General features: G+C 38.5%; 1 protein-coding gene across 2 annotated transcripts in view; it reads right to left on the bottom strand.

Annotated features, from left to right (window-relative positions):
- Window positions 1–23,034, bottom strand: part of TRHDE (thyrotropin releasing hormone degrading enzyme) — a 449,137-nt gene that overhangs the window by 23,760 nt on the left and 402,343 nt on the right. For both annotated transcript variants that reach the window (XM_070788822.1, XM_070788823.1), the window contains exons 14-15: window positions 22,057–22,154; window positions 21,499–21,606 (exon numbers count right to left, since the gene is read on the bottom strand). In XM_070788822.1, the coding sequence (XP_070644923.1) occupies window positions 21,499–21,606; window positions 22,057–22,154 (206 nt within the window). The remainder of the gene's footprint in view (window positions 1–21,498; window positions 21,607–22,056; window positions 22,155–23,034) is intronic.

The raw sequence follows: 23,034 nt of genomic DNA, 5'->3' as shown, positions 1-23,034 counted from the left end.
TTCCTCTGCCTTTTCTAAAACCAGCTTGAACATCAGGAAGTTCATGGTTCACATATTGCTGAAGCCTGGCTTGGAGAATTTTGAGCATTACTTTACTAGCATGCCACTGTTTTAATTCCACCTAACTTGACTGGTATGCATGTGGGCTAAGTCGCCTCAGTCGTATCCGACTCTGTGCGACCCCATGGACTGTAGCCCGCCATGCCCCTCTGTCCAAGGGATTCTCCAGGCAAGAATACTAGAGTGGGTTTCCATTTCCTCCTCCAGGACATCTTCCCAACCTAGGGATTGAACCCCCATTTCTTATGTCTCCTGCACTGGCAGGCAGGTTCTTTACCACTGGCGCCACCTATGCTACTGAATCCATACAAAAACCCTGGCAACCCAAGGACTACAGTTCCTTAGTATCTCTACAAGCCCCCTGGCCGAGAGAGAACAGAATCCCATGTGAAGTACACAGTTGGTGAGGCAGCAACAATGCTCTCAGGGGTATCCTTCCTACAAGGGGTTGCTCTGTTTCTGAAGAGCCCTCTTACTGGTGCCCACAAGCCTGCCCATTCCCACTAAACACTGAGCACAGCAAAAGAAATGTCCTTTTTACCTCAAAAAAAGAAAAAAATAGAGTACGGGCAAACCTGGTGAACTATAGCCCAACTGTATTTAAAACCAATACAATATTGTAAAGTAAATAAATAAATAAATAAAAATAAAATAAAATGTGTCCTGAACTGATGTTCAAAACCTCTTCACATTTTCACTTTGCATATTGTAAAGAAGCATATGCTGATGTTCCTAGTTGAAAGAAAAAGGACTGCTGGGAAGGGGTCAGTCACTTTAACTCAATATCTTGAATGTATCAAAAGTATATTTTAAGATAACTGCACTCGTTTTAAATGACTTTTATAATTAGAATGAACTTTAAAAGGGACGTTCACTTTGCTTAGGCTGAAATAATAAATATGACATTATATTTTAAACCTTTAAGTTTCTATAAATAAAGTAGCTATTATTTCTATTGGGTGGGAAGGGAAGGGAATGGTGAGAGTCAAGTTTCTGGGCTGTAAGACCATTTTATAAAATATAATTGCAAAAGCACAAAAACAAAAGAAACCAAGTGGCCCAGACACAAGATTAAAAAGAATAGGACTAAAAAGAAGGAGACATCGAATGAAAGTAGAAAAACACACGAGACATATACAGAGTTGCCAAAAAATTCAGAGTGATGATGACAGACTGGCATGACCAAAACCTGCAAAAACGTAAAGGTGAGATTTTTCAATATGTTCTACTGAAAACCCTGCTACTGCTGCTGCTGCTAAATCGCTTCAGTCGTGTCCCACTCTGTGCAACCCCACAGATGGCAGCCCACCAGGCTCCTCTGTCCCTGAGATTTTCCAGGCAAGAACACTGGAGTGGGTTGCCATTTCCTTCTCCCACTGAAAACCCTAGAACACAGTTATTTAACATTTCATAACTCAGAACACTTATGACATCTAGAATCAATTATGCCTATAAGAACTTAAAAAAATCAAACTGGTTTATAACGAATGTAGAAAAATTAAGATATCTATGATGACTCACTTGAAAACTGAGACGTAGGCTGCGAGTATAAATAACTCTAAAAGCATAACATAATTTAAAACTTAAGAGGTATACAGTTGTAGTACAAGTTGTGAAATGGCTGATAAATTACCCTGTTTATAGATGCCTGTGTTAAAGAGCAGATAAATTGTTTCCTAATTGTTTCCCGGTAATTGCGTGCCTATTATGCGTGGCTTTCCAATGAATCTCCAATCTGCTCTATCCCAATCCTTGAATATTTAAGCTTCTTCTTCACCTAGTTCAGGTCAGAGCACTGTAAATTGAAGTGCCCCGTATGATATGAATTTTAAATATAGGTGGTGTTTTCTGAATCACAATGATTAGCAATAAGTACTCTAGGCTCACTTTTAAGATGGAAGATAATGACAGGAATAATACATAAGCTCCAACTGCAAAACTATAGCACTGTTCTCATTCCAATCATGATCCAGGCTTGAATGCTTATGAAAACTCCACTGGATGACATCAGCTCCACCTGGAAAACAACTCTTGTTGTTGAGGAGTAGTTTATAGCAACAGTCCTTGTCTGGAATTCTTCATACAAAGGCTGAAAAGTGCACCAATTTATTGTATCCATCAAAGTACCACATCTGCAAATATATGGCCATGTACAAATGAGGTCTACCTTCATTTATAATGTGCTGTCAAGGTCACTGTGGTTAATAAGGCTGATTGTCCAGCTTGGGAAGAATCAACTACAGCCATTTAGTTAATTCTTTAAGTGTAACAAGGAAGCTGTCATGAGTAGGCAATAATTAATAAATTTTCCTTACTTGAAAGGTCCCTAACTGAAAGATTTTATTTAGCTAAAGTAAATTTTACTATTCTGTATGTGTGTGTCTGTGCATTAACCAGAAAGTAAATCTGTACATTTTCATAATTTTAACTGTTAGATTCATTGTATAAGAAAATGTTGTAATTTTTTAAAAATAGAGAAATATTCTTATGCCCATTAAATCCTGGATGTTCTATGTTTTCACTGAAATATACTTTGATCCTCCTGTGAAAAAGTAGCAAAATCTGTGATAAACTTTACCTGTCAAAGAATAAAGATTAATTAAAAAATAATTTTTGATAATTAAAATAGTTATAAAGAATTTAGTTCCATTTCTGTAAAAACATACACTTTGAAAGAGTCAACACAATTGTTATGACTCTGAAATAACTGAAATGTATGTGTGCACATATACACGGAACTGGCAGGTACTGGGTATAGCGTTGTTATTTGTATAAAGAGAAAGCGGAAGAACGCACACTGAATGCTTGCATTAAATGCTAATCTCAGCATAAAATAAGCAAGATTTGTTTATATATAAAAATCAAAGTCACTTCAATTTTTTAACTTCTTTTTTTTTTTTTTGATTATAGAAAGGATCTCAAATCACTAGAAAGACAAAAAAATGTCTTTCTAAATATTTAGATGTGAAGAGAGCCTGAAACATGAGGATGGGTTCTCTGTTGTGAATTTTAGGGCTATCTTTATTAGTTTATCTTCATGCCATAGGCCACTCTCCTCTTTTTTTCTTACACAATTAAAAAAAATGGTATTCTGAGGAATCATGATATTAATTTTCTCTGAATTTTTGAGGAACAAGAACCTGCCTTCTCAACATCTTCTTTTATTCCTCCGTTTCACGATGAATATCTTAAGTAAGAATAGGATGAGGTCAAAGAAAGTTAGAAGTCTTATTTGATATCACTAGCACTCCTTGAAATCCCATCAAATAGAGAAACAATCCAAAAACCTGCATGTATCGAGTTCTGATTCCAAGGCAGAGGCTAAAGTTGTGTGTATTAGTTTCCTAAAGCTGCCATAACAAATTGCCTCAAACTTGGTTGCTTAAAATAACAGAAATGTATTTTCTCACAGTTCTTATGGCTAGAAGTCCCAGCAAGGTGTCAGCAGGGTGCCTTCTCCTGCGGGTTCTGAGGAATATGTTCCATGCATCTCTCCTAGCTTCTGGTGGCTCTGCCAATCCTCGTCATCCCTTGGCTTGCAAGTGAATTACTTCCATTTCTGCCTCCATCTTCACATGGATTTTCTTCTGTGTCTCTCTATTCTTTCTCTTCTGCTTCTGATGAGGACACTGAAGATGGGACTTAGGGTACACCTTTAATCCATGAAATCTCAGCTCAAAATCATTAATTTAATTATATCTGCAAAAATCTTATTTCCAAATAAGATCACATTCACAGATGGGGTTTAGGATTTAGACATAGCTTTTAGAAGATATGAATGTATCTTTTCAGTCCATGCAAGTATGTGCATGTGTTTTTTTTTTTTAATTTTATTTTTAAACTTTACAATATTGTATTAGTTTTGCCAAATATCGAAATGAATCCGCCACAGGTATACCCGCGTTCCCCATCCTGAACCCTCCTCCCTCCTCCCTCCCCACCCTCCCTCTGGGTCGTCCCAGTGCACCAGCCCCAAGCATCCAGTACCGTGCATCGAACCTGGACTGGCGACTCGTTTCATACATGATATTATACATGTTTCAATGCTATTCTCCCAAATCTCCCCACCCTCTCCCTGTGCATGTGTTTTTATTTTTCCTATTATTGCTAAGAAATTACAAGTAATCAAAGTTCTTTCTCATTTTCAGATATTTTAAGATATGGGTTACACAAAACAATATTTGATATTTAGGAACATCTTTCATTAACATTATCACAATATGGAGTAAATATCATCACACCAGGCAGCTGGTAAAGAATCTGCCTGCAATGCAGGAGACTCTGGTTAAATTCCTGGGTTGGGAAAATCTGTTGGAGAAGGGATAAACTACCCACTCCAGTATCCTTGGGCTTCCCTGGTGGCTCAGCTGGTAAAGAATCTGCCTGCAATTTGGGAGACCTGGGTTTAATCCCTGGGTTGGGAAGATCCCCTGGAGAAGGGAACATCTCCTGGAGAAGGGAACCCACTCCAGTATTCTGGCCTGAAGAAGGAATTCCAAGGACTGTATACTCCATGGGGTTGCAAACAGTTGGACATGACTGAATGACTTTCACTATCACACTATTATTAGAAAGACTCACATGAATTATTTTCATTTTGAGATAGAGTAAATTATATGTATAAAAATCAGTCCTAAGTCTTAATTATAAGGGGGAAAATATAAAAGAAATGTTAATGCTAATAGCAATGCTTATATTATTTTTGGAAAATGTGGAGGAAATTTCTTACTTATAGTGCTTCAAGTAGTTGAAATAAACCTTATAATCAATGAATCTTGAACCCATCAGTATAATCTACTCTGTGTTAGTACATAAGAATGCTTTTGAAGCTGCAAATATTTATGTTGGTGTTTCTGCTCTGGCTTAGTAAATAATGATTACTATGGTACATTTAATCACCATTGCTCCCTGTGTTGCCCATGTAAATCTATATTCACCTAGTACTTATACTGTGATAAACAGGCAGTTAAAATAGAGCTATTCTACAACTAATTAATACATATCTTTTGACAGATGACACAAGAGTTCAATAGTGTTCTGCCTAAAATTGGTATAATATTAGGCAAACAATGCTAGCATGACAAGAAAATTATTTTTGGCAGAAATGGGGGAAAAGCCAATTAGACAAAAAGAAGACAAAAAGTTAAGTTAGATGAAGCCATTTTCAAAAGCACACTCTATAAAAATTAAAATACTTTGAAAAAACACTATTGACTATTTGCCTCTAAGCATGTCCAGTAATATAATTTTTTAAAGTAAAATGTCAGGAAAAGCCAAAAGAGTTGGGAAATGGAAAATAAGTGTATGATTATTTCTGCATTTTAAATTAGAATATACAATCATTAATGCATTTATATTACAAACTAAATGTGACTATAAGAAAATTAATAGAATCATGCACTTACCAGAGTTATAGTAGCTCTCAATGCAATTAAAATCCCTGCTACACCAAAAAGTAAATTAAAAGTACATTCTGCAAGGAGGTCATTCAGTCAAGTATTCATCTGATGATGAACTGAACTGAGATAACATATACTGAATTCTCCAAATGGCAAGAAAAAGAGTTACTTTCAGTGTGATTCTAGAGAAGCATAAGGAGAAGACAGACTATAAAGTCTTCTACATTTAGTTATTGCCACTCCTTGAGTATACTGTCACCCTGCTTATTTAACTTATATGCAAAGTACATCATGAGAAATGCCGGGCTGTATGAAGCACAAGTTGGAATCAAGACTGCTGGGGGAAATATCAGTAACCTCAGACACACAGATGATACCACCCTTACAGAAGAAAGCGAAGATGAACTAAAGAGCCTCTTGATGAGGGTGAAAGAGGAGAGTGAAAAAGCTGACTTAAAACCCAACATTCAAAAAACTAAGATCATGGCATTCAGTCCCATCAGTTCAGTTCAGTTCAGTTCAGTCGCTCAGTCATGTCCAACTCTTTGCGACCCCGTGAATTGCAGCACACCAGGCCTCCCTGTCCATCACCAACTCCTGGAGTTCACTCAGACTCATATCCATCAAGTCGGTGATGCCATCCAGCCATCTCATCCTCTGTCATCCCCTTCTCCTCCTGCCCCCAATTCCTCCCAGCATCAGAGTCTTTTCCAATGAGTCAACTCTTTGCATGAGGTGGCCAAAGTACTGGCGTTTCAGCTTTAGCATCATTCCTTCCAAAGAACACCCAGGGCTGATCTCCTTTAGACTGGACTGGTTGGACCTCCTTGAAATCCAAGGGACTCTCAAGAGTCTTCTCCAACACCATGGTTCAAAAGCATCAATTCTTTGGTGCTCAGCTTTCTTCACAGTCCAACTCTCACATCCATACATGACCACTGGAAAAACCATAGCCTTGACTAGACAGACCTTCAGTTCATGGCAAATAGATGGGGAAACAATGGAAACAGTGAGAGACTTTATTTTCTTGGGCTCCAAAATCACTGCAGATGGTGACTGCGACCATGAATTTAAAAGACACTTGTTCCTTGGAAGAAAAGTCATGACCAACCTAGACAGCATATTAAAAAGCAGAGACATACTTTGCCAACAAAGGTCCATGTAGTCAAAGCTACAGTTTTTCCAGTGGTCATGTATGGATGTGAGACATGGACCAGAAAGATGGCTGAGCACCGAAGAACTGATGCTTTTGAACTGTGGTGTTGAAAAAGACTCTTGAGAGTCTCCTGGACTGCAAAGAGATCAAACCAGTCAATTCTAAAGGAAATCAACCCTGAATATTCACTGGAAGGACTGATGCTTAAGCTGAAGCTCCAATACTTTGGCCACCTGGTGCAAAGAGCTGACTCCTTGGAAAAGACCCTGATGCTGGGAAAGATTGAAGGCAAGAGGAGAAGGGGACGACAGAGGATGAGATGGTTGGATGGAATCACTGACTCAATGGACATGAGTTTGAGCAAGTTCTGGGAGATGGTGAAGGACAGGGAAGCCTAGCATGTTCATGGCATTGCAGAGTCGGACATGACTGAGTGACAGAACAACAAATTAATTTTAATGCATGATTTCTCCTTATACAGAAAGTCAGGCAGGTCATGATTGATTACTAGTTATGTAAAAGATTTCCAGTTTGACAAAGGAATTCACAATTGGATCAATTCAGATAGCAAGTCTACTTGCTACATTTCATATATTGCTTCTCTTCTCCATAGTTTATCAATACATTTCTATTTGTCAATATATTTTAATCTTAGCAAAAAATCTCCTTCTTAAGTTTTGATGATGGAGCTTAATCAATTAACTGGAATTTTTGCTTTTTTCAGTAAATAAAAACAAAACTGATTAACTGAAAATGAAATTATAATGCTACCAGAGGATGTTCTTGGGTCAGTATAGATTCTGCACAATCAGCTAAATTTTTCACAGTACCAAGACTTCAATCTTGATAAATTACTTTGAGGAAGAAGGCTATATTTTAAGGTGACTTAAAAAAATGATTGGAGTATAGTTGATTTATAATTTTGTATGAGTTTCTGTACAGTAAAATTGATCAGTTGTACATATACATATATCCAGTCATTTTAGATTCTTTTTCCATATAGGTCATTAACACATATTGAGAAGAGTTCCCGGATAAAGTCACAGATACGGAAAACAAACTTACAGTTACCAGGGGCGAAAGGGTGGAGAGAGGGATAAATTTGGAGATTGGGGTTGACATATACACACTACTATCTATAAAATAGATAATAACGAAGGCCATTTTTATACACGGTTCCTTCCTCTTAACATCTTTCCCTCTTTGCCTACTGAGTGTGTATCTTTTCTGCAGGCCTCAGGTCAATTGTCACTCTGCAGGAATGTCAGCCTTACTGATGGGTCACATTGTTTCTGTCTTATAAATCTCCCTCTGGTTCTCAATACACTAAAATTATACAGTATTTGTATGACATCTGATTAGTCTCAGTCTATCCCACTGGACTGTCAACTTCAGGAAAGAAGAAACTGTCCTTTAGCTCATCACTGAATACCAGTGCCTTTTAGCCCAATGCCTGGGATATGGTAGAGACTCAGGGTATGTTTGGTACATGAATAAAATACTGCTACTGCTGCTAAGTCTCTTCAGTCGTGTCCAACTCTGTGCGACCCCATAGACAGCAGCCCACCAGGCTCCCCATCCCTGGGATTCTCCAGGCAAGAACACTGGAGTGGGTTGCCATTTCCTTCTCCAATGCATGAAAGTGAAAGGTGAAAGTGAAGTCGCTCAGTCATGTCCGAGTCTTAGCGACCCCATGGACTGCAACCTACCAGGCTCCTCCGCCAATGGGATTTTCCAGGCAAGAGTATTGGAGTGGGGTGCCATTGCCTTTTCCGATAAAATGCTGACAGAGTCTGAATTAATATTGATTAACCACATTAAGTAGATATTACTGTGGAAGACATACTACTTTATTTTAGAAATCAAGCTGAAAGTTAAAAACTTTCAAACTTTCAAGTTATGATCCAGGTATTCCATTATTCAAATGTGACTTGTGAACTTGACTTTGTAATTTTGCATTGATCACAGTGACGGATGCAGCATATTTAAGATTTTATGCTTTAACTTTGAAAAACTACTGAGGAATAAATTAATAAAAAGACATCAATGATGGCAATAATTTTGATGATAATTGTGAATTATTCCAGAGGTCCCCACAACACTTTTTGCTTTAAAGATTATCTTTGTTGGATTTATGCAAAAACAATTCATAATAAAGTAACCGGCCACAACTACTGAAATATAAAATTCCTAGAACATAAAGGTAATAGAAGGAAAGTATTTATCCTTTAAAGGATCACAGCAAACTATGGAGAAGGCAATGGCAACCCACTCCAGTACTCTTGCCTGGAAAATCCCATGGATGGAGGAGCCTGGTAGGCTGCAGTCCATGGGGTCCCTAAGAGTCGGACACGACTGAGCGATTTCATTTTCACTTTTCACATTCATGCATTGGAGGAGGAAATGGCAACCCACTCCAGTGTTCTTGCCTGGAGAATCCCAGAGATGGGGGAGCCTGGTGGGCTGCCGTCTATGGGGTTGCACAGAGTCGGACACGACTGAAGCGACTTAGCAGCAGCAGCAGCATGGAAAATTCTTAAAAGAGATAGGAATACCAGAGCACCTTATGTGTCTCCTTAGATATCTGGATGCAAGTCAAGAAGCAACAGTTAGAACCGGACATGGAACAACAGATTGGCTCAAAACTGGGAAAGGAGTATGTCAAGATTGTATATTGTGACCTTGCTTATTTAACTTATATGCAGAGTATGAAATACTCTGCATATAAGTTACATCATGCAAAATGCCAGGCAAGATGACTCATAAACTGGAATCAAGACTGCCAGGGAGAAATATCAACAACCTCAGATATGAAGATGGCACTACCCTTATGGAAGAAATCGAAGAGGAACCAAAGAGCCTCTTGATGAAAGAGGAGAGTGAAAAAGCTGGTTTAAAACTGAACATTCAAAAGACTAAGATCATGGTATCCAGTCCCATCTCTTCATGGCAAATAGATGTGGAAAAAGGGGAAACAGTGATAGATTTTTTTTTCCTGGGCTCCTAAATCACTGTGGAGGGTGACAGCAGCCATGAAATTAAAAGATGCTTGCTCCTTGAAACGAAAGCAATGACAAATATAGACAGTATGTTAAAAAATAGAGACATCACTTTGCCAACAAAGGTCCATATAGTCAAAGCTATGGCTTTTCCAGTAATTCATGTACTGATGTGAGGGCTGGACCAGAAAGAAGACTGAGCACCTAAGAACTGCTGTTTTCAAATTGTGGTGCTGCATATGTCAAATCTAGAAAAATGGTTCTGAAGAATTTATTTACAGGGTAGCACTGGAGAAATGGACATAGAAAATAGACTTATGGACATGGGGAGAGGGGAGCAGAGGGTGAGATGTATGGAGCAAATAACATGGAAACTTACATCACCATATGTAAAATAGATAGCCAACGAGAATTTCCTGTATGGCTCAGGAAACTCAAACAGGGGCTCTGTATCAACCTAGAGGGGTGGGATGGGGAGGGAGAGCAGAGGGAGGTTCAAAAGGGAGGGGATATATGTATACCTATAGGAAGGAAAGTTATGACCAACCTAGATAGCATATTAAAAAGCAGAGACATTACTTCACCAGCAAAGATCCATCTAGTCAAGGCTATGGTTTTTCCAGTAGTCATGTATGGATGTGAGAGTTGGACTGTGAAAAAAGCTGAGTGCCGAAGAATTGATGCTTTTGAACTGTGGTGTTGAAGAAGACTCTTGAGAGTGCCTTGGACTGCAAGGAGATCCAACCAGTCATTTCTAAAGGAGATCAGTCCTGGGTATTCATTGGAAGGACTGATGCTGAAGCTAAAACTCTAATACTTTGGCCACCTCATGCAAAGAGCTGACCCACTGAAAAAGACCCTGATGCTGGGAGGGATTGGGGGCAGGAGGAGAAGGGGACGACAGAGGATGAGATGGCTGGATGGCATCACCAACTCGATGCACATGAGTTTGAGTGAACTCCAGGAGTTGGTAATGGACAGGGAGGCCTGGCGTGCTGTGATTCATGGAGTCGCAAAGAGTCAGACACGACTGAGCAACTGAACTGAACTGAACTGATGGCTGATTCATGTTGAGGTTTGACAGAAAACAAAATTCTGTAAAGCAATTGTCCTTCAATAAAAAAATAAATTTAAAAAAATTGTGGTGCTGGAGAAGACTCTTGAGAGTGCCTTGGACAGCAAGGAGATCAAACCACTCAGTCCTGAAGGAAATCAATCTTGAATACTCTTTGGAAGGATTGATGCTGAAGCTCCAATACTTTGGCCACCTGATACAAAGAGCTGACTTGTTGGAAAAGTCCCTGATGCTGGAAAACATTGAGGGCAGGAGGAGAAGGATGTGACAGAGGATGAGATGGTTGGAAGGCATCATGGACTTAAGTGGACAAGAGCTTGAGCAAAACTCTAAGAGATAGTGAAGGACAAGGAAGCCTGGTGTGCTGCAATCCATAGGGTCACAAAGAGTCGAACAGGATATAACAACTGAACAGCAAAGATAAAAGTAAACAAAAGTACATGCTCTCAAGTTTTGGATTAAGCAAAGGGAAAACAAGCTCAAAGTACTTTTTAAATCTACACTACAAACATTCTAGTAGCTAATTCATTATATTCTTCTTCTCACCTCAAAGGACTAGTCTGTTATAAAAAAAAAAAAAGATTAAGGAAGGAAATCACATCCATAGTGCATGAAGTCCTCTATTAACAGTATCTGAACTGTGCTCAATGTGAAATAAATAACTAGCCAAACAAATTACACATAGGATGCTCACATACAAGTAAAAATGAGAATGACTGAAAATACAGGTCAATCAGTTTGAAGTTTCTTAATATAATACACTGGGACTATAATTGCCTTTTGTAGTATACTTCCTAAATTCTTAGAAATTAAAAATGAAATAATTTCTGATATTTTAACCCCCTAGAAAAACAGATTTTATGCCAGATATTGGTTAGGAGGTAAAGAAATACACTACTTGTAAAAGCAGTATTGGCTAACACTGAAAGAGGATGTTGTGAGTCAAATATTTGAAACATGAGACAATCATAAAAGTATCTTTTAAATTATTTTAGATATAAAATGCCTATTTTATAATGCAAGGTAGAGGCAATTAGTTGCATTTTTGATGGATATGAGTTAAAGTAAAACTAAAATTTATATAAAGTCCCTTGGGGACATCTACAAGAAAAAGTATATAGTTCTTAGATTTTATACCATTTTTACATATCTTTATTTACAGATATATATGTATGTTTGTACAGTCAGTCATGTCCAACTCTTTGCAGCCCCATGGACTATAACCTGCCAGGCTCCTCTGTCTGTGGAATTTTACAGCAAGAATACTGGAGTAGGTTGCCATTTCCTACCTCGGAGGATCTTCCTGACACTGGGATCAAATCTGAGTCTCTTGTGTCTCCTGCATTAGCAGGAGGATTCTTTACCACTGTTTAATAGATGCAACTTTAAAAATTTATAGTGGAAAGGATTAATAGTAAGTGAAAAATACACAAAAATTGGCAGAGGAAATAAAACAACTTTTAGAATACACCGTAAATATTCACCCTCAGGGGCCTCAACACGTGTGAATTACACCCAGCTACTCCATGCTGTGATTTCCTAATTCTTGGCCTTGAACTCCCTTCTTACATTCTCTCCCTAGACAACTTCATCTACTTCTCATCCATTCCACTTCTTCCTACATCCTAGTGTGGGTGTCCTCAAAATGACGTGTTCATAACCCTAGGCATAAAGGAAGACTTTTCAAGGAGTACCTAAGGATAATTCCCTGGGCTTCCCTGGTGGCTCAGATGGTAAAGAACCTGCCTGCCATGCAGGGGACCCGGGTTCGATCCCTGGGTTGCTAAAATCTCCTGGAGAAGGAAATGGCAACCCACTCCAGTGTTCTTGCCTGGAGAATCCCATGGACAGAGGAGCCTGGTGGGCTACAGTCCATGGAACTGCAAAGAGTTGGACATGACTGTGTGACTAACACACACTTGGCGATCCATTTCTGCATTCTAAACTCTTAAATGGATATTTCTCTTCTCATAAAAACCCTTCTCCCACTTTCTCTCACTTTCCAGAAGAGAGGCATATTTGTCATTCACTCATCTTGTGTCTTCTGAGGGTGCATTTTATTACACTACCAAATAAAGAGAAAATTTTACATATTGTAATGATTCTGTGAAGTATTTAATTTGTGACATTTGTTAGCACAGTATTACGAAGAAGGCAATGGCACCCCACTCCAGTACTCTTGCCTGGAAAATCCCATGGACAGAGGAGCCTGGTGGGCTGCAGTCCATGGAGTCACTAAGAATCAGACACGTCTGAGCGACTTCACTTTCACTTTTCACTTTCATGCATTGGAGAAGGAAATGGCAACCCACTCCAGTGTTCTTGCCTAGAGAATCCCAGGGATGGGGGAGCCTGGTGGGCTGCCGTCTATGGGGTCGCACAGAGTCAGACACGACTGAAGCAACTTAACAGCAACAGTGTTTAGTAAATAAGTAATCATATTTTTAAATGGCTAATGATGAGTATAAAATAGCTATGGTGTCTCAGATCCACTGGAGACATTTAAAAGCCTGAAAAGAATTTTACTGAAAAAAAAAAAGTCTATTTTTACAATATGCTGGAATTTAAAATCATTTAAATGTATGATGGAGAATTTTGGATATAGACTTAAAATGCCATTTTAGGCAGTTCATATGCATAAAAGTTTGAGCCCAAGGGATTATTTTCATCAGTTGTCATCATTGCCTTCCTTTCTCTTATTTTTTCTATCCAAACATTCATTAACACCTGTCACTTTCATTCCTCAGTCATGTTCAAATATGCCCTGTCTCTTCATCTCCAGCCCCAGTGATCAGGGTTGGAAGTTCTCCCTGCTCTCCCTGCTCTGGTCACATTTCCACAGGACTGGTCAAATTTTCTCAGGGCATCACACACCTAAGTTTCATCTTTAGCTTTGTGTGATTATTTTGAACAATTTCTGCCTCCTTCCTACACTGCCTTCCTTGCCCCTGCATTCATCTTTAGTGCAGATAAGGGTGCAGATCACGTATTCTCAATGCCAGTCAGGTAACAGGGGCTGCCACTTCTTGAATGAAGGGATGCTTCCTTCAAAGTGTCTAGCACAGTGCCTGATACATGCTTGTTAAGTACATCAATAAAAGAACATATGCTCCCTTTAACTATGCAATCAAAAGAGAACCCAAACTGGACATGTTGTGAGGAAACTATGATTTAAGTTCAAGCACAGTGAGTGTGAAATTTTGGACTGTTGGAGTTGAGGGATGCACTAGAGATTTAGATACAATTCCCTCACTGTAGAAACAGGGTTGAAAACTTGGAGACATTGACAGACTTGTCTGAACCCACAGCTGCCTACTGACAAATTAGGAGCAAACCTGATTCCTCACCCCCACTGACTGGAGGTTTGGGGAACCCTGCCTCTCCCACTGCTCCATACAGACTCTGAGCTGTGTTCACTAGTTTGCAACAGGACTACGCTGGTGACCGACCACTAGAATGGCAGGACTGGCTGGTAGGAAAACGTACAGCAGGCCGATGAGTAGTGGAAAGAATACAAAAAAGAGTGTAAAGAGCAGAGGGAATAGGACCATAATAACGTGAAAACATGGCCAGTAACTTAGGATCTATGTTTTCAGGGAAGAAAACATGAGGTTTCTGAACCAAATACCTAAAACCATAATGGAAAGAGCCCTTTGTCCTGCCACTTTTATGCTCTCACACAAGTTCAACAATTATTGATGGGCTAAGAGCAGACAAAAGGAAAGTCACTTAACTAGAGCTCTTTACACTATGAGATTAAACAACAGCTATGACTGAGGGAGGGGCAGGTACCAAAACAGCACCTGATTAAGGGCAGGGAGGAAACTAACATTTACCCAGAGGCCAAGACAGGCAGTGGCGAGAGGGGCAAATGTCCCCCTGCTCTTGATTTAGAACCTCTATGGTAATGTTTTATTTTATTTTTTATGTTACAAGTCATATCCTTATATCCTCAAAATTTATAGAAAGTTAAGTCTAATATTGAAGGCATTCTATCAATGTCTTATCCTGTTCTATTCCACACTGTTCTACTTTCTCCATCTCAAATTCACACCACCCATTACACTGCTGCTGCTGCTACTGCTAAGTCGCTTCAGTCGTGTCCGACTCTGTGCAACCCCGTAGACGGCAGCCCAACAGGCTCCCCTGTCCCTGGGATTCTCCAGGCAAGAACACTGGAGTGGGTTGCCATTTTCTTCTCCAATGCATGAAAGTGAAAAGTGAAAGCGAAGTCACTCAGTTGTGTCCAACTCTTCGCTACCACATGGACTGCAGCCTACCAGGCTCCTCTGTCCATGGGGTTTTCCAGGCAAGAGCACTGGAGTGGGGTGCCATTGCCTTCTCCAACCCATTACACAGGGGTGGTCAAAATAAAATAAATAAATTTAAATGAAAAAAAAATTTTTTTAAGCTAAAAAAAAAATAAGTAGAAGCCAACTTCAGAGATGCTGAATGTTGTATAATTTCTTACAAGGGTCAGGTCCTTATAGGCATTCTTTTATATAATCCTCACTACCTGTTTGGTTGTTAGTAGTCTTGCCACTTTTCAGATGATGTACCAAGTGATTTTCCTAAGTTTACTTAGTCAAATGGCTGCAATTTGATCACAGTGTCTTTGACTCTGAAGACCATAACCAATCCTAATACCAGTGGTTCCCAAAATGTGGGCCACAGATAAGCAGCCTCGGCATCTTTAATAATACGGAAAATTACTAAATTATTAGCAAGTCACATTCTTGGGCCCCATCTCACCCATGAATCAGAGCTCTGAGGGGGCAGTATAAACTCTTTAACTAGTCTCCCCAGTGACTCTTGTGCACAGAAAAAACTGGCTTTCTTGGGTATCCTTTTTTGTTTTTTCTTTGTTTTTTTGTTTTGTTTTTATCGTTTTTTAACAAACATCTGTTACTGATATATGGAAATTCGATATACTATCACGGAATTCTAGGCTGTAGGGTAGAAGATAGGCTTTAGATGGAAGCCCAGATCTCTCCCCCAACCCCACCTATTGTATAATCTTGGCAAGTTACATTTAACCTTTGTAAGTTTTGGATTTCTCTTTGTAAAAGGAAAATAAAAAATAAAAAATCATATACCAAAAACACTTAGACCAATGCCTGGAATGTAATAAATACTCAATAAAGTAGATATAATTTTCATTATTATTATCATCAGTAAGGACAACAATATTAAGCTTATGTATTATGTATGCTGCAAAGCTCCACAGAGGCTCCCCTACTTACAATTTTTGTTATAAAATGACCTTATTTTTTTCAATTTCAAATGAATTCACAGTAAATTTTAATTCAGTAAGCAGTTTTACTTTCCCACAATGAACAAGGTCTTCTGCTGTTTTAGGGTATTTTTAAAGTAGATTATTGATTTGTTGTCGTTTAGTCTCTAAGTCATGTCCGACACTTTGCAACCCCAAGAACCCACCAGGCTCCTCTGTCCGTGGGATTTCCCAAGCAAAAGTACTGGAGTGGGTTGCCATTTCCTTTTCAGGGGACCTCCCCAACCCAGGGATTGAACCTGCATCTCCTTCATTGTGGGTGAATTCTTTACCACTGAGCCACCAGGGAAGCCCAGAGTATTGATACCAGTTATCAATTTATGTTAGGGAATGGATATCACTACTGATTACTTTTAAAAAATTAACCATTTAAAACCTTTACCCTGTCTTGGCTTAAAGCTTTATTGGAATATTGAGATTCATATATATATATATGAATATATATATAAATATATATATACATATATATGTGTATATATATATACACACTGGTATACATAAAATGGATAACTAATAAGGACCTACCAAATAGCACATGGAATTCTACTCAGTACTCTATAGACCTATATGGGAATAGAATCTAAAAGAGTGGATATATGCAGATGTATGTGGTGTTGGAGAAGACCTTTGAGAGTCCCTTGGACTGCAAGGAGATCCAACCAGTCCATCCTAAAGGAGATCAGTCCTGGGTGTTCATTGGAAGGACTGATGCTGAAGCTGAAACTCCAATACTTTGGCCACCTGATGGGAAGAACTGACTCATTGGAAAAGACCCTGATGCTGGGAAAGACTGAAGGCAGGAGGAGAAGGGGACGACAGAGGATGAGATGGTTGCATGGCATCGCCGACTCCGGGAGCTGGTGATGGACAGGGAAGCCTGGTGTACTGCAGTCCATGGGGTCGCAGAGTCAGACACGACTGAGCGACTGAACTGAACTCAACTGATTCACTTTGCTGCACACCTGAAACTAACATAACATTGTAAATCAACTCTACTCCAAAAATTTTTTTAAAAAAGAAAAAATGTATCTTTTAATATTATTTGAGAAAGACATTAACACAAAATTAAGAGGCTGTGTTATCATGGACACATTTAATTTCAGGTTACATGTTTATTCAAAGAAAATCCCACACTGATATGTTGAGATCCCTGTGTAGTTAACTGTACAATCTCAAAAGTGTTTTAATACAGAGGTTTTCAGATAATAATTCATTTAGAGTAAAAAATATATCCCTTCTATTTTACTCATTGAAGTTCATGCCAATCATTTCTTATTTATTTCCACCCAGCAGTGAAAGAAACCAATTTCTGTCCTTTTTATTATGCTTTTTATTCATACAAAAAAGCTATCATCTTTTGTGAGTCTTTTTTTTAGAGTGAAATTCTCAGTTCTCGTGACCTCCCCTCATAGCTGGTGTTTCCTCAATCTTTTTTATCATTTATATTGTTCTCTCCCGAATGCTTGGTGATTTGTCTCTTTTCTGAAATGTGGCATTCTGCTGAACTTAGTCCCCAAACCACAGCCTAACAAGACCTGAGCACAGCTCAGTCCGTCTATATGCATGACATCACCGTTACAATTCAGCACACTGTAGCATTTGAATATTTTAAGAGATCAGAATGTGGACTCATTCAACGTATCATCCACTGTAATTCTTGAATTTTTCTAACTTCTGCTACCACCTCTAGCCTTTCACTGCACTTTTTGGATCCATTAGCCAGCCTTGCACCAACTTTCCATTCTGTTTTCCAGTGCCACTAATTTGACCTATCTCCCCAGTGTATCAGGACCAGGCTGTATAGTAACAAGCGGCCCAGATCTTTGCAACTGCTGCTTCTTCCAGGACTCCTTGACCTTTAGATTTATTAGCACAAATATATAGCATCTCACTGATCAAAATTTTTTAGTATGTTATGATGTTACCTTGTGGATCAGACAGTAAAGAATCTGCCTACAATGCAGGAGACCCGTGTTCAATCCCTGGGTCAGAAAGATCCCCTAGAGAGGGAGTGACAACCCACTCCAGTATTCTTGCCAGGGAAATCCCATGGACAGAGGAGCCTGGCAGGCTATAGTCCATGGGGTCGCAAAGAGTCAGACATGATGGAGCGACTAACACTTTCACTTTAACATTACCTTTGGAGAGTCTTTTAAGATGATCTTTAAGGTTCCAATTAAACAAAAACAAGCAAACAAAACTGGTCTGTTACTTCTGCTGCTGCTAAGTCACTTCAGTCGTGTCCGACTCTGTGTGACCCCATAGACAGCAGCCCACCAGGCTCCCCTGTCCCTGGGATTCTCCAGGCAAGAACACTGAAGTGGGTTGCCATTTCCTTCTCCAATGCATGAAAGTGAAAAGTGAAAGTGAAGTCGCTCAGTCATGTCCGACCCTTAGCGACCCCATGGACTGCAGCCTACCAGGCTCCTCTGTCCATGGGATTTTCCAGGCAAGAGTACTGGAGTGGGGTGCCATTGCCTTCTCCGTCTGTTACTTCAGGCACATTTAAAAAGAAACCTAACCCTCCCCTTAATTGACTCAATTTAATAAAGTTAAACTCAGCACCAATTACAGGGTGCATTATTGTTTTATTAACTACAGATGAAACCTCTGATCTCACATACAGCCAGCCCCATGAGCATCATGGACACTTCCTGCAGGAGGTCACTGGTGTATGCTGGGGCATGTCATTTGGCTGGCTGGTTGAGTATTTCTTAGTAAACACAGAGTTAGTTTCACTTAGCAGGTTTACTTGCCCAGTCACAAAAAGAAGCAAAACAGGACCATGTAAAAACAATGAAGGAAATAACAAAAGAAATTTAAAAGACTTAGGCCCCAATTTAACTACTGTACCACAAATAAGCAGAATAGTTATAAGAACTGAAATGAGCTGACACTTTCATTTATAAGGGGTTTATGGAAGTAATAGAGGGTTCAAACTCACAAGTCAAAAACTGCTGTACTCTTTTAAAATTAAACATCAACCCATGCACCTCCCTTCTGTTTGGGACCCCTACCACCCCCTTCACATTCTCATACACACCCAGCCCTGCCTCATGCGGCCCGGTCATCTAGGTCCCACTCACTCTTCATAAGGCAGAACACAGGGTCTCCCAGGCAGCAACCTCCCCCTTCTGCGGGTTCACACACTGTCCTATGCTTGGTTCTTGCTTCAAAGAACCACTATTTGTTTACAGAGCTGTATCTCCTATGAATTTTGAGCTTCACCTCTTCTCTGTTTTTTGGTTACCAGCTGCTACTGCTGCTGCTGCTACTGCTAAGTCACTTCAGTCGTGTCTGACTCTGTGCGACCCCATAGATGGCAGCCCACCAGGCTCCCCCATCCCTGGGATTCTCCAGGCAAGAACACTGGAGTGGATTGCCATTTCCTTCTCCAACACATGAAAGTGAAAGCTGCTACTGAGAATTGCTCAATAAAATTTCATTAAATAAATGAATTATTTTAAAGATAGAATTTTCCCGATAGTTATATTTTTAAATGTAGAAAGTGATATCATGTTTGAATACTCCTTAGAGAAATTATGGTAATACAAAGGTATAAGTTCAGTTCTAATAAAATAGTAAGAATGTAGGTAAGTATGAGTAAATTCATGAAAGGGTTCAAAAACAGCTATCAGTTCTGAGAAAAAGCACACATCTATAGCCAAATGAGGGGCTTTCCAGGTGGAGCTAGTGGTAAAGAACATGCCTCTTTTTGGCAGATTCATTTTGATATATGGCAAAACCAATACAATATTGTAAAGTTAAATTAAAAAAAAAAAAAAAAAAAAAAAGAACATGCCTGCCAATGCAGGAGAAGGGACAGACATGCCTTTGATTCCTCAGTCGGGAAAATCCTCTGGAGGAGGAAATGGCAACTTACTCCATTATTCTTGCCTGGGAAGACTTGGGACTTGGACAGAGGAGCCTGGTGGGCTGTAGTTCAGGAAACGACTGAAGCAAGTTAGCACGTTTAAGTCAAATTGCCAAATAAAACAATCAAAGAATCAAAACAAAAAAACAAAGGGGCAGAAAGTTGAGACCACAGTTGTCAAAGAGTATATTTCACTTTTTTTTCCTTGAATGTATATATGATTAAATATCTCGGTCACATTTTGGATGTATTGATTTTGGATAAATGTTTAAGTTTTCATAGCCCAATTACATGTGATAGAATTGAAGGGGGTGGTAAAAAAACAGGAAAAGTTTTTTAAATAACATTTTAAGACTAATATAAAAGGTTTTAGAGGACTTAGCAAAAAGGATAAGTTTTAAAAAAATGAAGATGTTTTAGTTCTAGAGAAGAGTGATGAGGAATTTAATCACTGTCTTCTAGTATATGATGGTTCCATTGAGAGATGATAGTAATAAAATATTTTCCTTCTTAGCTCAGTGTACGGTCAACAAGGATTAACTTAAAAAGAAAAGAGGAAAACTCTAGAGAAGGTGAGAGATTGACTAATTACTAAGTAATGCAATGAAAGATTTCCCTCACAAACTTAAAGCAGGAGAGCTACATTTTGATCTGGAGTCAGACATAAGTTTAAACCTAAACAACTCTCAGCAAGACAAATACCATTTTGTTCCATAAACAAATTATACTCTTTGTGGTTCTCAATGTTCTTCTACAACAAGTCTCCTTCTGTTGCCCACGGGGCTGTCTCAGTCACTGACACCAGGAACAAGCCCCCTGAAGCATGTAAAATAGAATCTTCTGAACTAATTGTTCCTTAAATCCTCACCCTTCTGATCAGACTCTCCTTAACAAGGTGGCCAAAGACTGGAGAAGTGTGATTGAAAATTTCCCAGAGTATAAAAAGAAATGGAACATAATGATCTTTGGAAATTCAAATACACCTAAAATATTTTTAAAAACTATAGTATGAAAATCACTGATCCTTGATTTTGTTTATGCTTCATATTTTTTCATTAACATTAAGTGACATTTAATATAATATTTAAGTCAAAAATAATTCTATCAAATTTTTTTAACCTCATATAATATATGAAAATACTGTACTGTGAAATTCCAAGATAAGACACAAGTTTAAGCTTTCTATCAAAGGTCACTGAAAGACTAAAGGTTTTTCATAACATTTTTGTCTTTAGGTTTTACAATTAACATTTGCTATGCTGCTTCATTTATATCAAATGCTCACAGTTGTTTTATAAATAAATACCGCAACCTTTCTAAGGAACTTCAGAGTTTGACCTAAATTCAATTATTTTGTTTTCATGTGACAGCAAAGCTAGCAAGATTCGAAATAAGGTGACACTCTATATATGAAGAATAAGGGCCTGGCTTAAGAAAGGTAGTTTAAAACTAGATAAAATAGTCCAAAGAGATGTACACTGTGGCTTTCGGGTGGCTGCTTGGTAATCTGTGAACCTGAAACAAAGTTCTGCAGTGTTTTTATCTTGTCTTGTTTTTCTCCAGTGAATGAATGTAAAGCATCCACTCAGAATCTGAAAGTAGTACATATCATATCAGAAAAATAGGATTTGGTTCAGCTTACCTGTTCCTGTTGCTGGAAATCCAATCTGAAATAAGTGTTGATGCTTGTTGGTGACAGTGTTTGTTGCCAAAACTACATGCCAGCATTATAACTTCTCTACGTAGTTCTCTAGGTATCATCAAAAGGAAAAGAAAAACCAACAGGGTTAATATCTGGAGAGAACGGGTAACTCAGTACACTACATTACAGTACATATGTAAATAATTAGCACAAAATAATTTTCAGACACAGGGATTCCATTTTGCTGAGTAAGAAATAATTAAGCAGGGTGGGAGTTGTGCATAAAAACGTCTTCTCTGGAAACAGTTCTCTAGTGAGGGGTCTAGGTTCAGATCTCAACTACCCGTAGAGGCAGATTTTAAATTAAAACACGGCCAAGAAAAGCCTTTGTTCTCAGTAGCAGGTGGTGGAAACCGTGCTGTCCACCAGCAGTCCTTCCGGGAAAGGGAAATGACAGATGCAGAACGAAAGGTCGTCTCACGCTGCGACAGTCACAGTGGTTCTAGTGGTGTGTCATTGCACGCTTCTGGGGGGAGCAAGTAAGAAATGAAACCGTACTCGTGTTGGTAGGATGCTTGGACAAGAGATCCATTAAAACTGTTTTTTGGCCAACCAAGCTTGATGTACGTCGTTGCAACTTGCTTTAAAATATATTCCTAAATGAAGAGTGGGAGAAATAAAGATAATGTTACTTTCAAATCACTTCACTCTGACAACTGAAATTATATGTAACTTAAAATATTTTCCAAATGAACCTACTTTGAATATCCGTAAAATAACGGGTATGGTAAAGCTTTATTACAATTTCATTTGACTTATTATTTCAAACATAGAAAATAAATATAAAATACAGTTGCAATGGTGGAAGTCTACTCTTTACTGCCTATTGAAAAATTAAGCAATTTTCACTATTAAATATTTGAGATGACAATTTTTGTAGCGAAAATGAAAGTAAGATATTGATAATGAATCCATGTATACATAGTTACATATGTATGTAGATATAGTTTATGAAAATGAATACCTAATCTTTATCATTTTATGTAAATAGACCATATTTAATGCAAAACTATTAGATAAGCCCAGCTAATAGCCTAGCTTTGTTGAACCTGACACACACATGAGATTCACTTTTTAGTAAAATGATGTACTATTAATATTTCAAAGTCAAAATCCATTCATCTAATGATATAATTAAATATTAGTCGTAATGCAAGATATGTTCTCCTCACTTTAATGTGGTCCTTGAATTTTGACAAAGGAAGCAAAACACTGAAATTACAGTAAAACAATTCTTAACTTTTACTGGAAATGAAGTGTCTGACATGATATATTATTCTAAAGTACAAATATACACAAGAATGTAAATTTGTTTTACATAAGTTTAATATTACAGTGTCTCTGTGTTAAGGAGAAAAGAGAAGGGTAATAAGCCTTTCTCCAGCAGATAAAAATGATACCATAACTGTGCTGACACTTGTATGCACGTCTGCTACAAAGGCGGACTAGAACAAAGCCAATGACAATGAACAGTCA

The sequence above is a fragment of the Bos indicus genome, chromosome 5, assembly GCF_029378745.1.
Source record: "Bos indicus isolate NIAB-ARS_2022 breed Sahiwal x Tharparkar chromosome 5, NIAB-ARS_B.indTharparkar_mat_pri_1.0, whole genome shotgun sequence".
Lineage (NCBI taxonomy): Eukaryota > Metazoa > Chordata > Mammalia > Artiodactyla > Bovidae > Bos > Bos indicus.
The sequence above is the reverse complement of the archived record's forward strand: the minus strand, read 5'-3'. Positions and strand labels throughout refer to the sequence as shown.